This window comes from Varroa jacobsoni, unplaced genomic scaffold, assembly GCF_002532875.2.
Source record: "Varroa jacobsoni isolate VJ856 unplaced genomic scaffold, vjacob_1.0 scaffold_156, whole genome shotgun sequence".
Taxonomy (NCBI): domain Eukaryota; kingdom Metazoa; phylum Arthropoda; class Arachnida; order Mesostigmata; family Varroidae; genus Varroa; species Varroa jacobsoni.
In genome coordinates, this window is record NW_019213058.1 from 15,093 (window position 1) to 36,476 (window position 21,384).

General features: G+C 38.6%; 2 protein-coding genes across 4 annotated transcripts; one reads left to right on the top strand and one right to left on the bottom strand.

Moving 5' to 3' along the window:
* Positions 1-4,336: 4,336 nt before the first annotated feature.
* Positions 4,337-20,720, bottom strand: Smg5 (Smg5 nonsense mediated mRNA decay factor). 3 transcript variants are annotated; one of them, XM_022850257.2, is made up of 19 exons: positions 20,608-20,720; positions 20,040-20,198; positions 16,073-16,253; positions 15,652-15,791; positions 15,285-15,409; positions 14,842-14,948; positions 14,454-14,618; positions 14,113-14,343; positions 13,651-13,788; positions 13,218-13,494; positions 12,874-13,121; positions 12,417-12,630; positions 11,972-12,272; positions 11,617-11,740; positions 7,847-8,136; positions 7,464-7,642; positions 7,095-7,213; positions 6,708-6,984; positions 4,337-6,588 (listed from the first exon to the last, which is right to left on the bottom strand). In XM_022850257.2, exons 2-19 carry the CDS (start codon positions 20,186-20,188, stop codon positions 6,341-6,343), a joined length of 3,513 nt encoding a protein of 1,170 aa, XP_022705992.1. In that variant the 5' UTR covers positions 20,189-20,198; positions 20,608-20,720; the 3' UTR covers positions 4,337-6,340. The 3 variants fall into 3 exon arrangements, with proteins under 3 accessions (XP_022705992.1, XP_022705985.1, XP_022705998.1); XM_022850250.2 differs by having other exon boundaries at positions 13,651-13,848; XM_022850263.2 differs by lacking the exons at positions 20,040-20,198; positions 20,608-20,720 and adding an exon at positions 17,542-17,880 and having other exon boundaries at positions 13,651-13,848.
* LOC111270197 (uncharacterized) lies at positions 8,831-11,380 on the top strand. The gene is made up of 4 exons (XM_022850278.2): positions 8,831-9,697; positions 9,888-10,185; positions 10,371-10,616; positions 10,738-11,380. The coding sequence occupies exons 1-4, from the start codon at positions 9,513-9,515 to the stop codon at positions 10,912-10,914; spliced, it is 906 nt and encodes a 301-aa protein (XP_022706013.1). The 5' UTR covers positions 8,831-9,512; the 3' UTR covers positions 10,915-11,380.
* Positions 20,721-21,384: the final 664 nt, after the last annotated feature.

Here is a 21,384-nt window from a genome sequence, read left to right on the forward strand (position 1 = left end):
GAACCTTCTATACTGCTTCTTGTATTGAAGGCCAAACCTTTTTCCCCCAAGTACTGATGAAAACAACATAGATGGTTTTATTAATTAGAATAAAGATTTGGTATAATCCGAATTAAAGCTAGTTAGTCGATACCGATCCACCCTAATTCTTGACCAGCGAGCAAGCAAAAAGCTGAAATACGGCTGATAGTTAGAAAAGGCTTAGCATATGCCCCAGTTTAGCAAAGCTACAGATGTATTTTTCAATTCTATTTTGCATTGATTTAACGTAGATATATTATTTGTGCAAGTCAAAGCTTCGAATTGATTACCAAAAATACAGATAATATGGGGTACACGGAGGAATAAGCGTTTAAGATATTTTTTAAGTTCAAGTTGTAAAATGCCTTTAAAAACCTTTTGAGAAAATGATTTCACTGCGTCCATTTACTCCGCCAAATCATAGGACCATTATCAAATTTACCTTGGAGATAATGCAATGTTAACGTGGTCGCTTGCAGTGCTAACGAATTTAGCCCTATACAGCTAGTAGATACTTCCCTTGTGTAGTCTGAACTGAATATGTCAAAAAGACATTTCAAAAGATTCTCGTTTAACTGGAAATCCGATCTATTAACTCCCCTGCCACGCAAAGAAAATGGTCGACCTATAAATGGCTAAGTGATGTGATAAGCTCTTCAAAAAGTAGCTATCTTACTAAAACACGATACTGCATATCCTTAAGTTCACCTGGGAGTTGCCAGCTCTAAAAACTTACAGTTCGGCACAATAGGGTGCAACTGTTAAGAAAGTATTCTTTTTTGTGGGTTTCATAATTGGAAGATTAACAACATTTTAACAATAAATAATAAAAATAATAAAGTTCTGCAGTATGCACTTGTTCGGATACTCTGTTTCAAAACACTACCAGATATATCGTAATGTCTATTTGGAGGAATTCTTACATGCAAATGTCCACCGACAACTCAGCTAATTTTACTATTTTTCGTGACAACAAAGTTACTGTTTGCGACCGTTTCAATGAGAATTCTCTATATGGCCTGTGGTGAAAATCATCTTTTCGGGATTAGGATTAGCGGTCTGTCATTTTCTGCGGTACTTGTACATGTAAATCGTGTCATATCGGAGGCCCTTAGCGATTCGGTCAGGCAAGTTCTGCTAAAATAAAGTTGTGCGCGTTGTTTTAAGCGAAAGTAGCACTTAAAAAAATAGTAACATTTGTTCCACAACTTCCGTTAAGATTAAAATGCAAAAAAAGTAAGGATTTCACTCGACAGTAAATGTAACCGTTTTGTAATATAATGTAGTAGTATTGTTTGGATTTAGATCAAATACAAACTTAATCTGAAGCAAAATCTATTTGTTTTTTTAACTATTTAAAAAAAATAATTTTAATCTGCTTATTTAACATGCTTTGACCCTTCTCAAAATATATATACTTTGAGAAGAATCAAAGCATATTAACTACGTACGTCAGCAGCTTTTAAACAACGTTGAAGTCACAGGCAACTGAAAGATATTAGTCGTACTTAGTTGTTGGTAGTTAAAATCAGTTTTAAGTTACAGAGAGTTGCATAAAGTGCAGTCATTTCACTTACGTTCAACAGGTTAGGGACACCTCGTCCAAGCAAAACTGAGTAAACCGTTATGGTCTTGAATAAAAAGAAAGCAATGTATAGTGACTTGACCTTTTTTAGCGTCGTACGAGCAGCAGCGACTAACATTGACTACAAACGCAATCCTTCGCAAAGGCCGTGTCGGGCATTATGAAGAATATTCAAGAGTGACATTCTACGCGCGCATTATGGTTTTAAGCATTTTTCATACTAATTTAAGTACAAGTAATGTAAGTGACAAAGGAGTCTTAAACGAGCACCCTAGTTCGCGATAAGCAAGTGAATTACTAATATAGTATGTAAAATATGTGGATAAATTAATAATTTAGAGATAAGTCACTTCTTAAATACAAACGCTCTGCATTTAACACAGACTTCCATTGAACTGCACATCACTGCTTTAAACTAGAAGCAATAGCAAAAGAAGAAATCACTAAACATCGTATCACAGTGAAAATTCGCAGCGCCTATTCAAATTAGCCAGATAAGTGCACGTTCTGATCCATACTACTACTACTGGTGGAGTGCGTGAGTTCCCGCTGACAGCCGTCATCATTAATGTTCATATATATAATATAAACTCTACCGTACCAGCCGTAGAAGGCATAAATTTAATGTTGTTTGAGCGTGTTGCATAAACTACTACTTACTGCATAAATCAAAAAGAAATCCATTATGAAGGATAGGCTTATACATGATTCGGCGCTGGGATGTAACCAGTTTACCAATACAGTAACCAGGATTATTCTCGTCTCTAATAGACTTATATCAGAAATAATGTGTTGATGAATTACTCTGCCTCCTTACGTGCGATATTATGACATGTAGTTGCTACTGGAATTCATTCGAACATCAAGTTAGTTACAAACTAGTTCTATTCTAGGCCACAGAGCTGTTGAAGCTTAAATAAATTAAGCAACATCCGATTCGGTAATTGTAGTGATCAGTTTTTAGTGATTGTGTCGTGCTGCAAAACCAAACCGTACCAGATAAATAAAGTTGTGCGTGCTAAATACAGGATGCTAGAAAAGTCACAAGCCTATAAATGCAGTCTCTATAAATACATAAATTAAAATGTTTGCTCTGAGAATAATATAGGAGTAATACTGTAATGAATAGAATAATCCTCAGGACGAAAAAATGAATTATGTTAATAGGTATTTACAGTAGCTAAATTACCTATGCTACAATTCGTCACAATCAACTAAGGAGTACCTCTGTCCATGATGGACGACGAATGGAAATTATAATTTCATAGTACACTACATACTAACGGCCAAATCACACTAATGGTTACAGTGACCTTAAGATAGAACTGGCTCCCTATTTGAACGCATTGCGTACCGTTGATGGATTGGTGCAGAATGAAGCTTATACTGCCCTTTTTGTACTCACATCTGATTCTATTGAAGCTCTAGGTATTTCCTGGTATCGTCGTATCCCCGACAGTCACGCTGATCTCAATCCATAGTAACCTATAGCAGGTACACGCGACGGGACTTGCATGGTAATGCCTGGTTGCAAAATAAAATCAGTGTAGCTTGTACATACCTGATTGTTAAAGCTACATTCCTTTAAATATTCAGGGTCTCTGCTATTACATATGAGCCCTGTGGTTTCCGTTTCATCGAAATTTTTCATTTTTTGTTCTCCCAGACTAGATTTGGCTATATAAAGGTTTTTTTTTAGGTATGAATACGGTCATTTTATCAGCTAGTCCTACCAATAGACGTCACTAATTTGTACTTTAAACTTAGCACCTTCTGATCTTCAATTTACGTGTTTTAGTAAATCTGAACGATATACCATCATTTCACAATTGTAAAATAACCTTTCTTTCTGTTTATTCTATAATGAATCCAAGGTAGGTTTGAGAGAAATATAGGTAATAGGTGTACCACACCCCTAAATCATATCCTAGAGAAGCTAGTAGTATCAATATAAAGGTATTTACAGGTTTCAAATGCCGGATATAAATATGGTGTGATAATTGACTGTTGTATCATACAGTCGAATAAATGGAGCGGTGGTGGTTCATTTGATCACAATGACATGCTTGATGTTCTTAAAATGTCCTTCTATAGTTGGCTGCACCCGTAAGTCTGAAATGTTTTTAAAAATACAAACGATTCGCATATCATGTTTTATTTTTATTTATTTATTATTTGATTTATTATGAAGAAGAAAACAAGCCGTACTGCAGCCTGTGGGTCTGATCGAACAGCATACGCGCTCGTGCCTTGCAACGACTACCAGCCAATCATACGCAAAATGTAGGTATCAGACTTTAGCTATACTTAAACTACTGACAGCTTCATAAATTGCGTATGGCTAATTAAAAATAGGCGGAACACGTTTAAAGTATATAAATTCAAAAGTTTATATAACGTTAAAAAAGTTTATGTATATATATGTATATAGAAGTGTATAAATTATACATAATGTAATTTTTACTTTAATGTATAAATGTAGTTTATTTTTTAAATTTTCTTAAAGAAGCAATTACGAATTCACTATTTAAAACGTACTTTCACCGATTAAACGATAAACGATATATCTAACATGCATAGCATAAATTATAATAAAAATTTGCGCTTTTGAGGCATATATATATATATATATATATATCATATATAATATATATATATCATATATACATATATATATATATACATATATATATATAATAGTAAAATCTGTCGCTAAGAAGCCTAAGAGCATCTGTTAATACACGTTTATTTGTAAAACAAAATGAATGTACCATACATGTAACGAGAACGATTTTTTTCAATCCTCACAATTGGACTGCCTGCTTGATTGCGGGGTAATTAGGTAATGTAAGCTAAAAAGCATACCAATTTTTTGCGAGTCCCCTTTTCAGAACGAGGTATTATACATGCAGAAATATCCAGACAAACTTCTGTCCTTCGTCGTTATCTTATTGTAGACCCTTACACAAGAATATCACAGTACATGGGCCGCCAATTTTATTAGGTATATAATCCTTTATATACATTTATAGAAACATCTCCAATTTTGATATTTTAATTTATTTCCAATTGACTACCGAACCAAATACAAATCACGCCGTCAACTGGGCTTATCTTTCTTAGCAGAACAGATTTTTTTAGATTTTTTTGAATTCCATATGATCAACGTGGTGGAAGAAAGTGCTGTCACTTCAGATATAGCATTATCCTGAAATTTGTAGAACACATTTTTGTAAAGACAACCAACGTATCGAGGATTCACAATTCAACACGTTTTAACCGCTGGAGGCGGGATTAAAGCGTCAGGTTTTTTAAGGCGCATTATCGTTCACATACGATGATAGGCTTGGTAGTATTGTAAAAATCGTTTTAAGTAAAAAAAAAGTCAATTCTTAGCTTCTTTGCAACGTACGATTATCGTTTTGGTGAAAGATGTGGTGCAATATAACCTGAGCCAGCTTAGGTCACATTACAAATACTGTCATACTTATGTCACTTTGTTTTTTCCTGTTAAATTTTACGCTGACATCGATTAATTTCGATCTTAACATTATAGAGCGGAATCCCCCTTTCTGTTATTACTACCAATAATCTGCCTGCCTGTATTGTGTCTTATTACAACCAATAATAGCAACTAAATGTTTATGCAGAGTAATCGTTCCTTCTCTTACTATCTAACCACGAATTCATAATCACTCGTTTCTTGAACGCTTTGATTACGTATTTGTTGCATGTAATTGTAATGGTCTGATCGGCTTTTGAGAAGGAACAATGCAGTTTAGCCAACCCTCGAATATAAGCCACCTGCTCGCCTACCCAGTACCCAGAATTTCAAATCATTATTTTTCGTTGTGAATTGATTTCAGCTGAACTGCTCGTACTAATTGCCATTTTACTGGGCAAATGGCCTCAGAAAGGAACATAGGAAAACACAGCCGTGTGCTGATGATATTGTTATTTCAGAACAGGACATTATGGTTGGTTTGTTTTTTAGCACCTATATCAAAACATCACGCATACTTGGCGGCTATCATCAATCAATCCCTCTCCTTTGTTGATTGGTAATGGCATAGAACAATGTTTTAAGCTGCTGCTGATTACCGTCATTATATCGTACGAGTTGTAGAAAATATTAGTCGCTAGTTAGCGCTAGTGACATTCTTGCAACACCTCGTTCATGACGGCGTTACTGAGCTAGTTTTTTGTTACAAAACGTGCTCGGTTTGCCATTAAAGCGAGATATGGCAACTCCGCTGGCTACCATAGTCGTTTGCTTTTTTGTTTCTACTTTTTGGTGTTGTTTTTTTTTGGATGTGCACCAAGTCGCTGATCTCAAAACGGATGCATCATGAGCGTGTTGCACTTAGCACGGTACTATATGCACTCATCAAAAGGCAGAGGGGTAGTGTTTATGAGCGACATTTGTTACGTACGCCAACATCGGCTCACATGTATGCTATGAGATCGTTGCATCGTAATCCTTATTTGTATGCTGACCGTGCTAGCTAGCCACTCTGCACCCCATGCATCTTCATGATCTTCATTTCATTGACTTAATAGGCGAAGAAGGGCTTTGTACCACCATTGGTTTCTCGAGATGAAAATATCCGACCCATACGTGTATGCTTGTTTGGCCGTTTTCTCAGGTTGAGGAAAGCGCTATTGGCATTATGTGCTTCTTTCCAGTAGTTTCATTTCTTTGTTGTTGCCATTCATCGTCGGGTTTGTTTAACCTCATCCTCCGGCATTCTTCGGTAGCGCCTCGTTATTGCTGCGACCCGAATCGCCGTCAACCCCAACAACGACAGTAGCGCCAGCCGTAGTAATAGAAGCACTGGGAAGAGCAAGTGAAGGAGATGCTGGTGTCCTAATTTCATTTGAAGATGCCACCACCATGACGTCCGTGCTTTTACTAACAATGCTCACGGGACGAGCAGATGGCACCTTTGTAACGACGTTATCAATGTCGATCAGTTTAACACCTGAAACATATGAAAACATGAATTCGCAAATAGTTATTGTTGAAATAAGCTTAAGTCAAACTCATACGTAAGCGAAGACGATATCGTTTTCTTTATCACATACAAATGAAACATCTTACCGATCGCGTCTGCAAGAGTGGCCGCATTTGAAGGGAGATCGCTTTCGGATCTAGCAATAAGCAGTGATACAAGAACTGCACCAGTTTGGAATGTGCCGACTTCGCCTCGAGACCGAAAATTCTTATTTGACCCATCCTGTCTGCCATGTCTTCCAGCAATTCCGTGGTTTGTGGCCCCTCCAATGCCCAAATGGTGGCAACACTCGAGCAGCTGGAAGAGATGCCAGGCTTCTCGATCCTTGCGTTTGGGATATTTGAGTAGAGAAATTTTGCTCGCCTGCCGACGTCAAACGCAAATCGCAAACAAGAAAAAGTCAAATACAAATCGTTTCTGAATTAGTCAACCTCAGCCAGTTCCTTTTCCATCATAAACTTAGACTAACTTACCTCTCCCGGTCCTTGAACTCTCACGTATCTAGAACCTTTTCGCATTTCAACTTCGAGCCATCGCGTCGCATCTCGAGCTTGGGCTACGTTTTTCTTCATTTCATCTAGGTGGCTTACAACTAGGAGAACATACGAAACAATTCGAAGTTAACAGAACTCAAGCATAAGCAAATGTTTTTTATTACTGAAAACGATGTCGAGATATAACAAAACGTTCAATAGAAAATCGAAGGAAAAAGAGTAGACAACCTGCTACTAAGACAGTAATATATGAACGCATATGATAAGATTACAATCTCTGACCCTTTTTGCGACAGCTACAAAATTGATCAGAAAAATCCATATCTTCTACTAAAATCGTTTACTAACCACAGGTTGGTACAATCAGCATGCTCCTCTTTTGTAAGGCTATAGTGCGTACAGCAGGCAAGCGTGTAGAAAGCGCTGATGAATCTACGACGACAAAAGGACTCAGTGAGGTTGTCACCAGCAAACCATTAAATCCGACGGCCGTTCCCACACCGTTAGGGCCTCCTCCGCCACAGCGTCTGGAACATTAAAACTCAATTGGTAAAACTTGCTAAAACGGCGATGCTTAACTGGGCCTAACTGGCTAAGCTCAAGACAAGGCCATTATGTTCACGGTACATACTAATGCAATGTGTCTTATTTTAAGACAAAGACAGCCTTCATAAAACGCTCACAGAAGGAATATATTATGGATTTTACTGATATTATTTGCTCGCACTTACCCATACTGGGTGATGTTTTCACCCGTAGTAATTCCATTTAAATCCGTCATTGGTGAGGAACCTTTTCTTTTTGCCGATCCTTCAAGCCTTTCTTCGAGACCTTCAACTTCGTGTCTCAGCCACGCGTGAGCCATCGATTTCATCATTACTTGTTGTTTCTCAGTGTCACCCGCGCCGCGTTCGCCGCGATTTCCTCGAGCATTATTCCCCCGTCCATTGCGCCCTCGTGGATTTTGCCGCCCGGCCCCACCTGTTCCTGATGCTGTTGGCGCTAAGGGCGTAGCTTCTTTCTGTAGTACGGAAAGAGTACGTTTTATGACTACTTATTAATAACTTTCAGTTAATAAACAAATTTGCTTAGTGATAACAAATACACTCAGTGATCCAGTATTGCCGTACTCCAATCCATCAAGTAGTAAGGTATGTTCATATAAGGTACAAAATTAAAGGCATATAACGAATTTTGCTTTTTCTAACAACGCGCCATATGAATTAAATTCGTATCCAGCAGCACCTGAATTAGGCTACTGTATATATATTGACCAATGAGCAAGAAAAAAACAAACTATTATTTTGAATAAATTTGGAAGCATACATTTGTTTAATAAGCCGATAATGGAGCCTTCATTGTTAAAAGTCCCTCTTTAACCAAGCAAGTATTTAACTAGCCTAAGATACTAGGTAAAAATTATTGCGAGATAGCTATATCTGATAGCTGTACTATAGGAAAGGAAGATCAACGTTCAACCGACGAAGCTTACGCAAGCGAAAAATAATTTACATACGTTCAATGGATTTAGTTTATTTTTAATGAAATTTGAGTTCCCTCGCCTACTAGATAAATAAAATCATGCGCCGACCACCTGTTGCGCGAACCTTTCCATTTGCTGTATAGTCTTGTTGTTCTCTCTCTCTCTCCACCTGTGCCTGGATTGTGATTACAGACGACCCTTTCCGCTGGCCAACGACAGATCGTCATAACAAACATGGCGCCCATAAGCAGCAACGGCAAAGGACGACGCTTGTCAGCTGACTAACCACGGCAATCTGTTCAACAACGCCACGCTCGCATCGTCGCCATCAACGGCAACATTTGCGACCGCTTTTAGCAGCATCAAGCGTGAATACTCATCGATACATAGCGACCGGGCGGCAGCCATGAAAATATCACTAGCATCGATGACTTCATATCAGCAAGTCACTTCCAATAGGCCGAAAAAACACTAAGTGCGCTTACTCTGTGCACTTTGGCCATAACTATACAAGACTGGTGGAATTTATTGTCGGGCAGAGCAACGTGGAAATCGTTTTTATTGTCGTTCCCATGTAATTTCTAGAGGCGTGCGTCAACCACCGCTGCAACAGTGTGCTCGGTGTGATTGCTTGTCTGTTTTTTCTGCAGCACTGGTCATACGAATCCATACTGAGCATAGGTTCGTTGGTCCTATACTGATTGGTGGTGTGACTGGTGGCAGGAAAAGATTGCTACAGAGATAATATTGTTGCAGTAATTGGAAGAGTCTCGATTTGGACGAACCAGTGTGTACTACGTAAACTTGAGATATACATGCGCAATCCAGTCGTGTACGATTGTTAGAGGAGTGTCCATAGAAGCAACAGCTGAGTAGATAGGAAAGGTTAATAGCTTACCAGAACGCCTTGCAAGATGGCCTCATTTTCATTATTATCACCATCGACAATAACCGAACATGAAGTGGCCCTCGATGATCTGCTAATTCGTTCAATAGAGAAACTGGACTCGATAATCGCGCTTCGAAATGACCTGAACCAGTATATGGAGACTGGAATGATTGATTTGGCGAGAGCCAGATACGCTACAAATGGACCAAGGTGCAGATAATTATCTCACCTGCATTTCGTTATCTTTATGAAGGATGTGTAGTCATGTTATTAGCTTTTTACCCGAGAAAATAATTCTCTTTTACTTTTGTTGCGATCGATATGAATACTGAATATCATATGTTTAATATATAACCATTTTTTTTTACAGTTAACACATTAATCACTCGATTCCTTTTAGGTCGGCTATTTCGTCCCTTTCGTTCAATCTGGCGCATATGGAGGCGACGAAGCGGGTAAGCCTTGAAACGGTATCCACCCCAGAGCAAAACCTTACTGGCAAAGTTTTCCGTGAGGACTTGACGAGGTTTCATCTAGAAACTGCCAATAAAGCGTACTCAATAAAAAACCAGACAGAGTCAAGAACACACAACGAACGGAACTACTCGTCTGACATAAAAGATAAAAATGGATGGCACAATGGTCAGGAGGAGGTTGATCCAGAAAGCAATGAAAATGCTCAACTTCGACAACGACAGGTAAACACTAGAATTTTCATCTAATTCAATAGCTTGTTTTTTAAAGCTATTGATTATAAAGCTGATTTCAACTTGTTTCTTGATTTCCACTTGTTTCTAGAAAACAATGAAATCAATGGGCCCCATTCACTTATTTAGGACAATTCAGCGTTAAAATGGGTCTTGGGGTCTTGATATTTCCATAGGTGCCGTCTTTGGGTAGCATAGGTTCGATGGAACGAGACTCCCTTGAGTGCTCTGATCCGGGTACGCCAGCTCGCTCGTCGCTTGAGACAACAGCCAGCGACGCCACTGATGTCGATAGACTAAATGGAAACATAGCTAGAGGTTCATCTATTTCCGGCTATTCATCTGATCATCGTGCCAGTTCAAACAGCAGTACCGCCGAAAACCGGACACCTAGCGATCCATTACGTTGGTTTGGCGTTCTTGTAAGTAACTTCCTATGCTAATACTAGTGCATACACGGTTTACTTCTATGGCTTCCATCATATATTACAAATGTAGAACGAGATACTAAATTATTAGCGTTGCTTTTTTAATACGTTACAGATACCCAGTTCTTTGCGCACCTCGAAGCAGTGTTTCGATCGAGCACTTGAAATTCTCGCGGAGGTAGCAACTCAACAAAACGAATTAGCTCATCTTCTGGATGCATTCCAACGCCTACAGAAGCTTGAAGGCGAGAAAAAATATCTAAATACCTCCGCAAAACTTACCACACTGTGAGAAAACATGTTTTTCACTGTCTCCTTTTGAGAAACCCCTAGCAACCGTTAATGGACGCCACAATATTTGTATCAGCTACACTTCAAGTTTACCAATCGCACAGTATATTATTAAAGCAAAGTGGGCTCGAGAAGTCTAGTGGCATTTTATCGATATTATATATCCAGTACCGTTAGGATCTACAGAGTATCTACGTGTTTTTAAAACGGATGTATATTACTGATTGTACTTTATAATAGAAATTACGTTTAAAACTAACACTTCGTCGGTAATAAACAATTAATAAGCTTGGTTGCGGAGAACGTTACTGTAAGCATTTCAACAATATCGACCATCGCAGACGGTGGATACCACAACAGAGTAACGTACTGATGTGATTTGTTTCCACAAGTGAACGGCGTTTGCAACATGTACGCCGAAACCCAGTTATAAGAGTTAATAAAAGAATATATATACCGATAAAATATACCGACGCATTATTTCTTCGGCTGGAGTTAAATCCCATCTTAGCTACCGTTTTAGATGTTAAGAGGTTAATTGAGTCTAAACAAAAAAAAACAGCAAATGACTATGCTAAAATACTATGATTGTGATTAGTCGTTAATTTTTCTCAGACCCTAAACTATTTTAAACCCTAAATTAAAAATATAGTTAAATATAGTAAAAAGGTAAAAAATTAATATAGTTAGCAATCCAACTTACCGAAATACATTCTGAAATTTTTTCTTGCAGTGTTTGTTCAAAGGTTATCTTCTCTCCTTTGACTACAGTGGCACCCACCAACTGTTCACAAATATCGGCCGCTCGGTCCGCGATCAAGAACATTCTGTTGTGACGAATAATTGATTATTCAAATTGGTAAAGATCAAGGCAGATACTGGCGGAAAAGCTGCTTAATAGTGATAAAAATTTTATTGTAATTTTTTTTTAAGTTTTTCGTCACTACTAAGGAAATATGAAATCACTCATGGCTGATTTGAATTCCTACATTGACATTAATCCATGCTATTACCCTCCTCTTCGCGAAAAGCGAATGTAAACCCCATGGATAACAAACCTATAGACGGCTCGTTGGCCCGCAGTTGCAAGACTTGATCGTTCCTCCCAGCTGAGTATCCAATCATACTCAACCTGGATCAGTTCAGCATTTTCTTCTGACTTTTTGCAGATTGCTGATGTCCTTAAAGCTGGGGAAGCCTTTAGCGAGAAATGAATATCCTCTGGAAGAATAAACTCCTTTCTATATGAATCCTTTGTATCGGTTGTGAGTGTCGTCTCGTTGCTACCGTCTGATTTTCTTACAGCGTTTTGGGCGGATAGTTCGTTGAGTCTATTCCGGACATGCTCGATGGTACTGTCTGCAGGTCATAGGATCAACAAGCTAATGTTATCAGCATGATACGACTACTTGAACATGTAGCACAATATTTATTAAGTATTATTTCTACTATTAAAAACGAAGCAGACTATTACATATTTTACTCTAGAAAATGACAACTAACCTGATCCATGCATTACTCTATGTTTAAGCACGCACAATAAATTAGCTAGGTCAGCTACGTATTTAAGAACACGTAACGGAAGCCCAGAGGGAGTTTGTCCTTCCTTCTTGCCCTGATCATCTTCACTATTCTTGCCTTTCCGAGCGTCATTTGACAAGAGCACCAACCAATCCAAGAAGAGCTTTGCTGCGGGTAGAAGTTCTTCCGAGGCCACCTGCGGACAGGCCAATTGATTTCAAGTAAGAACTCGTAGCAACAAGCTTTTTTGGATCAACCCTACGAATATTGCACATGTTTGATGGGGACTAACGCCTTACATAACGAAATAACAAGGCAAATTATTAATTAAACGTTAGCACACTGAACAGCTTGACATATTTTTTTTTAATTATTATTATATTAAATAACAGTCCCACATACGTTACTACCACTGAATTCTGAATCGGCCAGTGCTAACCTGTTTGACGAGCTGTCTGCAGCTGAGCGCCTTATCTAGCGTATACAACGGCGACAGACGCGGCGAAGGCAGCTTTCCTCCATTTGCTTTATCTCTACCCCCAGAATCAGATCTTTGGGATGCTCTCCTATCAAACTCGTCGTTAGTGTGTGGATCAAACGTGTCGTCACTCGTTTCGTCCTCAGATTCGTCATCCTCATCCGAACTACTCGACCAACCAGTAGACATCGAATCATCAGAACTTTCACCTGAAAATAAGTACAATAATGTTATTTTACTGGTTATGCACAGTACATATTTAAATTCACAGGGTTAGATTTGTTGACTCGATGATTCATCGTCACCTCCATCATCCGGTGCCTTGTCCTTTGTTTGACCATTCATTTGCTTCGTTGAGCCGCCGTTAAGCTTAAGCTGTTCTGTTTCTTGCACTTGGCTTTGCAAATCATCGTCGGAATCTGGTTCACCGGTCCGATTTGCATATGGACCGCCGTCACCAGCACCTCGTCCTCCATTATCATCTTCGTCTTCCGAATCACCCTCGCCGAATGCTCTCCTCCGACGAACAATTTTGGGCTTTGATGAAAGGCGTTTAAAGCTCCCCGAGCCGGAATCACCTGACTACCATGTCACATGTGGTTACAGAAAAAAAGCAAAGGGCGGGTTTGATTATCACGTGACACATGATTAGAGTTACATAAGGGTACGATAATAAATGTTTCGTTATTGTTTGTACAAACTGACTTAGGTCTATGATAAAGGCCAAGCAGCACTTACAGATCCATTTTTCTGACCCGCTGGAATAATGCAATTGTTCTGTTGTCCGTCCATGATGACTAAGGAATGGTTGACTTCGCGTATCTCATTGAAGGGATGTTTCGAGCAGGTACGCAGGCAAAGGCAATGATGCAGTTCCTGAATGAGTCGGCCACCCAACGCAAAGAGTAAATCGCGCACAACTTTCCATGAGGCCGACTAAAAAAGCATAAATTTCACGTAAAAAAAGTGACTTTTCTGAATCATAACTGATCGTAGTGAGTTCAAAATTAATGCGTCGTTGGTATTTGGAGCAGTGAACCATGAAGCTATATAAAGCTTTTGAATGTTCGAGCCTACAGCGTGTTAAATACAAGTACGATTTTGTGACAAACTAAAAACATTTTAATATAATTAAACACTTAAATGCGACTAAGCACTGATGTGATGCCTCTCCATCACAGATAGAGCCTAACAGCTTACCAGTTCCTTTTCGTTTCTTGTCCTGTTATTTCTAGTGAGTTTCCGGTCTAGCGCTAACAGTAGAAGCAATGCGTAGAACTGAGCATCACGACGAAGCGGCTGGTCGTATTGGAGGGACCTTATAACAAACGCTGTCATGGTGGGCTTCGGGACTTCCCCCTGCCACAGTAGTTCCGAGACCGAAAGTAATGCGCGAATACTGTTTTCCCAACCGCCAGTTGGCATACCTCCCTATAATTTAGTACCCAAGACTGTTTCACTCTATTGCATATATTAAGATTCATATTCTTTTGCTCGAATTGCTTTACCTTCGACATAAAATTTGTAACTCAATTACTCACTTTCATGACTAAAGCGGTGCGATTTTTGTCGAATAACAAGTTCAGATTATTCTTCGCGCCTGCAAATGGTTCTGAGCTAAGCAAACATCGAAAATAGAAGTATGTTTCCTTCAAGCCCGCGAGCTCCCCTTTAGTCAGTGTCCCCAACTGATTATAAGGTTGTCCCTGCAACAAACATGCAGAATAACCACGGCATTAGAATGTCTTCTTTTAGTTGGTGGCAGTCCTTACAGGTCACAACGCAAGGGCGATGCTTAACCATTATGGTCAAAACTAAACACATGGTCTGTGCGCATCAGTTGAAAGCCCTAAGAAATTATTTGTATTTGGACAGATGCAAGAACTAGTGCAGCAGATTATCTGCTGCACAGCTGTTCGCTCCACTTACCTGAGATGAGCGAACTAGGACGGCCTGATGATAAAAACGGAATGCCGCCGATCGATGAGGAGAGACACCACTTGTTCCTTGTCCGCATAAATCGTGAAGGTAACGGGCTAAGAGGAATTTTGGAGATAATGAAAACTCGTGTTCTAGCATTATTAATTTAATCACACTAAATTTCAAGCACGACTTATGTTTTCAAGGCGTTTGCAAAAACAAATCTTTTTGGTTACCTTTGGTACTATACATGTGTAAACCTGATTACAATAACTAATGACGTAAACTTAGTTTCAGTTAAAATGGGAGCTGAACTGTTTGTGCAGATTTTTAGTGTATTACGTTATGTAGCAAGTAAATTGATTATTATACGAAATTCTTTCCCTACACAACATACACTTTTCACACTGTGCGGCCATAGTAGTAGCGAAAAATGCATAAAAAATACTTACAGAGGTCGCCAAGCGCAAGAAGACATCGGTAGGCACACTGAAGGGCCCACTCGCGGAGTTCACTATGTTGCTCCACCGGAAATTCGTTTACTCTGCGCCCAATCGTAACATCCCAGCCAACCCGACTGCGAAATATATCATTTAAAATAATAAGCCATTTATTGTTATCGAAATACTGTTTTCTGCAGATTTAACATTTTGTATTTTTGAAAATACGTCATCAGTCGATGACGTAAGTTAATTTTAAATCAAATGATCACAGTGTAAACATGATTACAAAGCAGCCTGTGAAACTTTTCATGGGTGAGCATTCTGATCAAAAAAAGTTAATGAAATGGGTATATTTATTCGGCAGTAGCTAACAAACCTGAGAGCGGCGTCAATGATCCCGATGAGTGGGGCGCCGAAGTCAAGTTCCAATCTGGAAAGCACTTGCTGATATGTTCCAAGACCAGAAAGGAGCAGCTGCTCGATTAACCGCTGTTGTAGTGGACTCATCTGGTCCCGCTGTAATATTATCAAGTGTGCAAAATATGCATTTTCTTTTATCTGCATTAACCTAGATAAGAGAGAATTGAGATACTTTACGCGACAAGCCTCCCTCTTAAGTTTTCAACTAAGCACAATTTAATTCCATTAAAATTGTAACATACGAAAAGTTCTTTCTATTAGTAAGTGAAAATTTAGTGCACTAAAAAAAAGGTACCAGCATCCCCGTTCATAAAAATATGACCTACTTTTTCGAACTAAGAACTTTTGTCGATTAACTGTTTTATTAATAAAATTACCTTAGATTTAAAGCGGGCTACAGGCTCATAAAATGCCTTTTTCCAAAGGATATCTTCGGCTTGACGACCAAATTCTAATGGCGAAGAGAACATTAGTTTCTCAGCGTATTCCTTGACGCGCTGTCGTAAAAGAATGTCATCCTGAGAGCTTTCTGCCCGTCGAACCGCGTCGCATAAGGCTCTACAAATTGAAAAGCCACAAAATAAAAATATATGTCAGCTCACTTCATCGTTACAGTTTATTGAACTTATTGTTAGTTTATTGAACTTATTGTTATCGAAATATCAAACTTCTTACTTAAAGCCAAATGAGTAATTTAGAATGTAGTTCATGTCCTTGATACAAAAAACTGGTTTCCTAAATCAGTTTTTTCTAAATGCAGTCATTTCCTAAATGCATACACATTTTGTACAGATCGTTCCTACTATGATTGCAAAGTTCATACCATAAGCCGGCCTACATCAGTTCATAGCAATAAAATAATGAGAACACCGACAACTCATCAAATACCAAATTAATCTAAACGCTTACCCTAGTAGTTCCCGCAGCGGTCAATATAAACTCTATAGTGAGTGTTAAATACACGCAAATGGTGTCTTGGACAACTCGATTATTCAAGTATCTTATGTTAAGTAAGATACTTGAATAATAATAACTTTTGTCTCGCGGACGTTAATGGAATAACATGTTTAAAAACACGGCAGAACCCTTCCAAAAGCGCGCAATTTATAGTATAGATTTCTACATGGACTTAACATTGATGAACAATTTGGATGCATTTTTTTCAATAGAGCAAGCATAGTCTTAAACCAACCATTTGTGATTGGCGCAAAAAGCACTTTAATTCTTCTGCAAAAAAATGCATGAATGGATTTGGTTTCTGCCCTAGCTTATGCTTTTTTAAGCGTGTTTTGTTTAAGAGTCCAGGTTGTGTAAAAATTTTGAGCTTCTTTGTCTGCGATAGTAAGTAACCTTTGAGACGGTAAACAACAAATAAGACCAAAGTTTAAACGAAACTTTGTCATAACACCCTAGTAAGCTTCGAATTTCTAAATCTCAAAGTAGTTCGATGCCTTTTTTCTATTCAACTCATACGTGAGTTATTGCAGGCCAATAGTAACTCTTATAATCATGAGATATACGTATGCTGCTGACTCACGTTTTTTAGAAACGATTTAACCATTCATCAATGTAAAGTAACAAAACCTTTATCTTAAAGGCTAAATTATGTTGAAACACTTTGTCTATAATGAAATTTTTCTTGCACTCTTCTGCTGTACTTAATAATAGTCAACACCCCTAAACTGAATCCACGGATAAAAATCGACTTCAGCAGTCTCTACTAATTGCCAAAAGTGATAAAGACTACTTCCGTCGTTTTACGGTATTATTTATTAGTCGAGTCGTCGAACGCGTTTCACAGATTACTCGTACCTACCACGCGAATGAACAAAACATTTTTGTGTACCTTAAATGCTTTTTTGATATGTCGCCGGCCTCCATCGTTGAAGTACATTAAGAGATTATCAGAAACGAACGTCTCGAACTCTATCTTTTAACTTTGGTCTCACGTGGACAAATTGCCTCTCCACTATTAAGCACAATTGATTCACATAAAAACAGCCTGTTTGGGACGCTTTGAGGATGGCTACATAGTTTTTTCAGCGCACCGTCGATTGTTTAATATATTGAAGGCGATGCCACTGCACATTTGTATTTTCTCTGTTATCGCTGTATGGGTAGCTGCTGCGCACTGTTCGAACAGCCAGCCCTGAACGAACTTCTGGTACCACACTATCACTACCGAACCACCGAACGCAAAACGAATTTGTTGTTTTTCAACAGTCAGCTGAGCGCAAGATACGATGAGCGCTCACGACTAAAGCGCCACTGGCAGAGAAAAACTATTGGCGCGCTATTTTGAATTCTGCGCAGAAAAGGCAGCCAACAAGCAACATCGAACCTACGCCATGAACGTCAACGACCACAAAAATTGGTAAATCAGAATCTGCGAGAAAACGACGGTTAGCAGGAATCGCGGCTTACGATTCCTGCTACCGCTGCGGGTGGTCACTCATTTTGTAATAAAACTCCTGTAATTGGGATGCTAATTATAAAGTGCGCTGTAGAGTAGAAATCAGTCGAAAATACTTAACGTTAGGGGATCGTACTTTCAAAGTAGGAGTTCAAGCTAGAAGGGTTACCTGTTGGGTTAAATTTTATGTGCTTTAAGCCAGGAACGTGTAAAAATGATACAGTCAGCTACAGTTTCTAACCAGTTTCAATAAGTGTTCCACATAAAAATACCTCGTGACGGCTTTTAAAATCCTATCTTTGCGCTCTAGAACATTTAGTTTCTCATTAATTAAACCTATTTGTAATTATCCATCCAAGGATGGTCTTGCACTCTAGAAGGTAACATTTTTCGTACTTAATTTCAATATTACTATTTATCTAAGTGCAATTTGACGAAGCTTCCAAGGATCATTCATCGACTTAAAACAAGTATTTTCTTTGATCGAGCCTGACTTGTCTCTACCCATATAGAATGCTTGCTCAGAAAAAAGAATTCAGCGGAGATGCATCTGTTTGTAGAAGTTAAGCTAGCTCTTCTATCTTAGAACCATTTCGGTAGACTAGAATGACGACCTTTAGTATGTGCTAGAGGTAGAACCTATTTCAGTAGATTAGAATGGCGACCTTTAGTATGTGCTAGAGGTAGAGCCTATTTCAGTAGACTAGAACGACGACATTTAGTATGCGCTAGAGATACTCTCCTTTTTTTTTTTGCGCACCTATCTTAGTGCTTTGGCAATTTCTGGGGAGCTACGTGTCTCCGTGTTCCAATAGGTAATCTATCTATGGTTTGTCGATAAAAATGGATAGAGGGCTACGCTTACCCACAAGTTGCCTTTTTTAGGACATGTAAAGCTTCGATCAGCAGAATAAGTGGGTAGAAGCCAAAATTGAATATTCCTTTGCTCAACCCAGAAAATGATGGATACATGGCAATAAGGTCTGGCGTTGCTATCAAGTAACCAAATTGCCTGCATTTGATTGCCGTACCAATATGAAGCCTCTTGAGAAATTCGACACAATGGGTTGTATTCATTTTTCCACAAATATCATGTGGCACACACCACACGCATCTCAAAATGGTCTGGAGCTAATTTAGGGATACCCAATGTTTTTAATTTCCGTATATTCAGTATTTAGATTATAATTCTGTTACACGTTATACGAGAAATACCAGTTTTGGCCAGTCGAGTCCTTAGATTTTACGCTATGCCATCGTAAAAAACCTCTTAAATTGCGGCACTGTGTTCTTACTTTTTGGATCCCGATATCTAACTGCCCACTCGCTGGTTTTCAGCACTTAATTTTTCGTTTTTGAAGTTTGCACCACCCATGTACTATGCTTTTGCTTAAAACATCCTTTCCTAATTTCTGATGGATTTTCGTATCCAAAAGAACGGGAGCTTGAGCACCAAACGTCTACTTCTCTATGTTAAAAAATATAAAGGAAATTTTACTGCCAATACTGAAAACGTATTTCCGCTGAATTAAATTCAACCGGTTTTCATTCCTATGTTTCTAGGGGGCTAAGGTATTTACCAACTGAATATAATTTGCTAACGCCGCGTACTTCCAAAGTTATTTAACTAATAGTTATAATGTTATTACACATGTTAGACTTTTTAATTAGACGAACTGTAGGCGCTTTAATCTTAATTAAGAATCTTTAATAAATCACCTTGTTAATACTGCATAACGGGACGATCAGAGTTGAACACGATGTAATACTTTATACCCGACAAAGAGACCTCTGTTTAATTTAAGTAAAAAGACTGCAAATTTAGAGGTAGACTATTTGAAAAGCATTTGATGATATTGTTGCCTTCACTATAGAAATCCATGTTTAAGAGTTATATAAACGTCGACGCTATCAAGAAAGCGGTAACTTACTTGCGCATCTTTCCATGGTTCTCGCAATATGGACTGCATTTATGGTATCGATTAATCTCTTCCGGCTTGGAGGATTTTGCAATTACTGGTTTAAGTCTTAATGAGATGTGAGGCGTCTCCAGCAGCGGTTTTTTTCTATCCCGAGCCATACTCAATTGCCTGAAAGAGTAACATCTCTAAGTACGGGGAGCCGCATAACTTTCCTGCACTCTCACATAATGGAATAGTCAGAAAAATATATGTTAGCGTGTTGTGACGAGTATGGAATGATAAACGGTTTACAAACTCGCCTATAAAAAGAGGGTTACCTATTGGTTACAACACACTTATGGGTTCGAATAGAGGTTTTAAGTAAAACTTTTGTTTGCATGTTAACTCGTTGGCACTTTATGAGTATTCTCTTAGTTTAGGCAATAATATGAACTATTTTAAAATCACTTGAACCGTAGGAAGAAAACCCTTCAATAGGCCAATTTCAGATAGTACTATGCTCTGCCCATAGACAACGGGCCTCTTAGAGTGCTATAATATTAAGCCTCACGTAAAACCAGATATTTAATGTACTCACCAACTTAATTGCCTCGAAGTTATTCTGGCCAGAGATTTAATGTTTCAACATGATGTAGACCACCATCACGACAGAGTAGCACGAATGAGACAGGTTCAAATTTTTTTATGTTGCGACAAGCATAGTCCCGTATACGACAATGAATAAGCTTCTAACGTGCCTCAGGTAAGCACACACATAATACAGAACGTCGTACGTATGATACGTACTACGCCACATTATTACTATCCATATGTGTAGCTCGCGAGCTGGCTAGCATGTGTGCCCCATCGTCACAAATAGTACTATGTATAAGTAGAATAGGGTGTTTACATTTAAAAAAAAGGTCAAAAGCTCCTATTTTAACACAAGATCGCCTTCTGTCGACGCTAGCAGATGCTCTGTTCTTGGGTGAACAGACTGAAAAACAGGTCAGCTTATCTAAAGTGCAAGCACATCAAACACTTCTGAAAAATGCAAGCTAAAAATAGAAGCAAAAACAAACTACAACTGATTATAATGTTCCCTGCTATCGACGACATCAGACAAGCATTTATCGATCTAATCACCACATTGTCAGTAAAATAGAAGGTAAGGATTGACTAACATTGATTTGCACCTGGCTACATTATAATTTGCAGTGCTTGGGACACCATGTAGCTGAAAAGATCACGCAGAGATTGGCAATGACGTTACCTTTCATTACTACAATTCTTTATCCCTCAAAGATGACAATTCTGTTGATCAGTTTGCCAAATATAGTTTTAATGGACAATTTTTTTTACTAGAGCTATATAT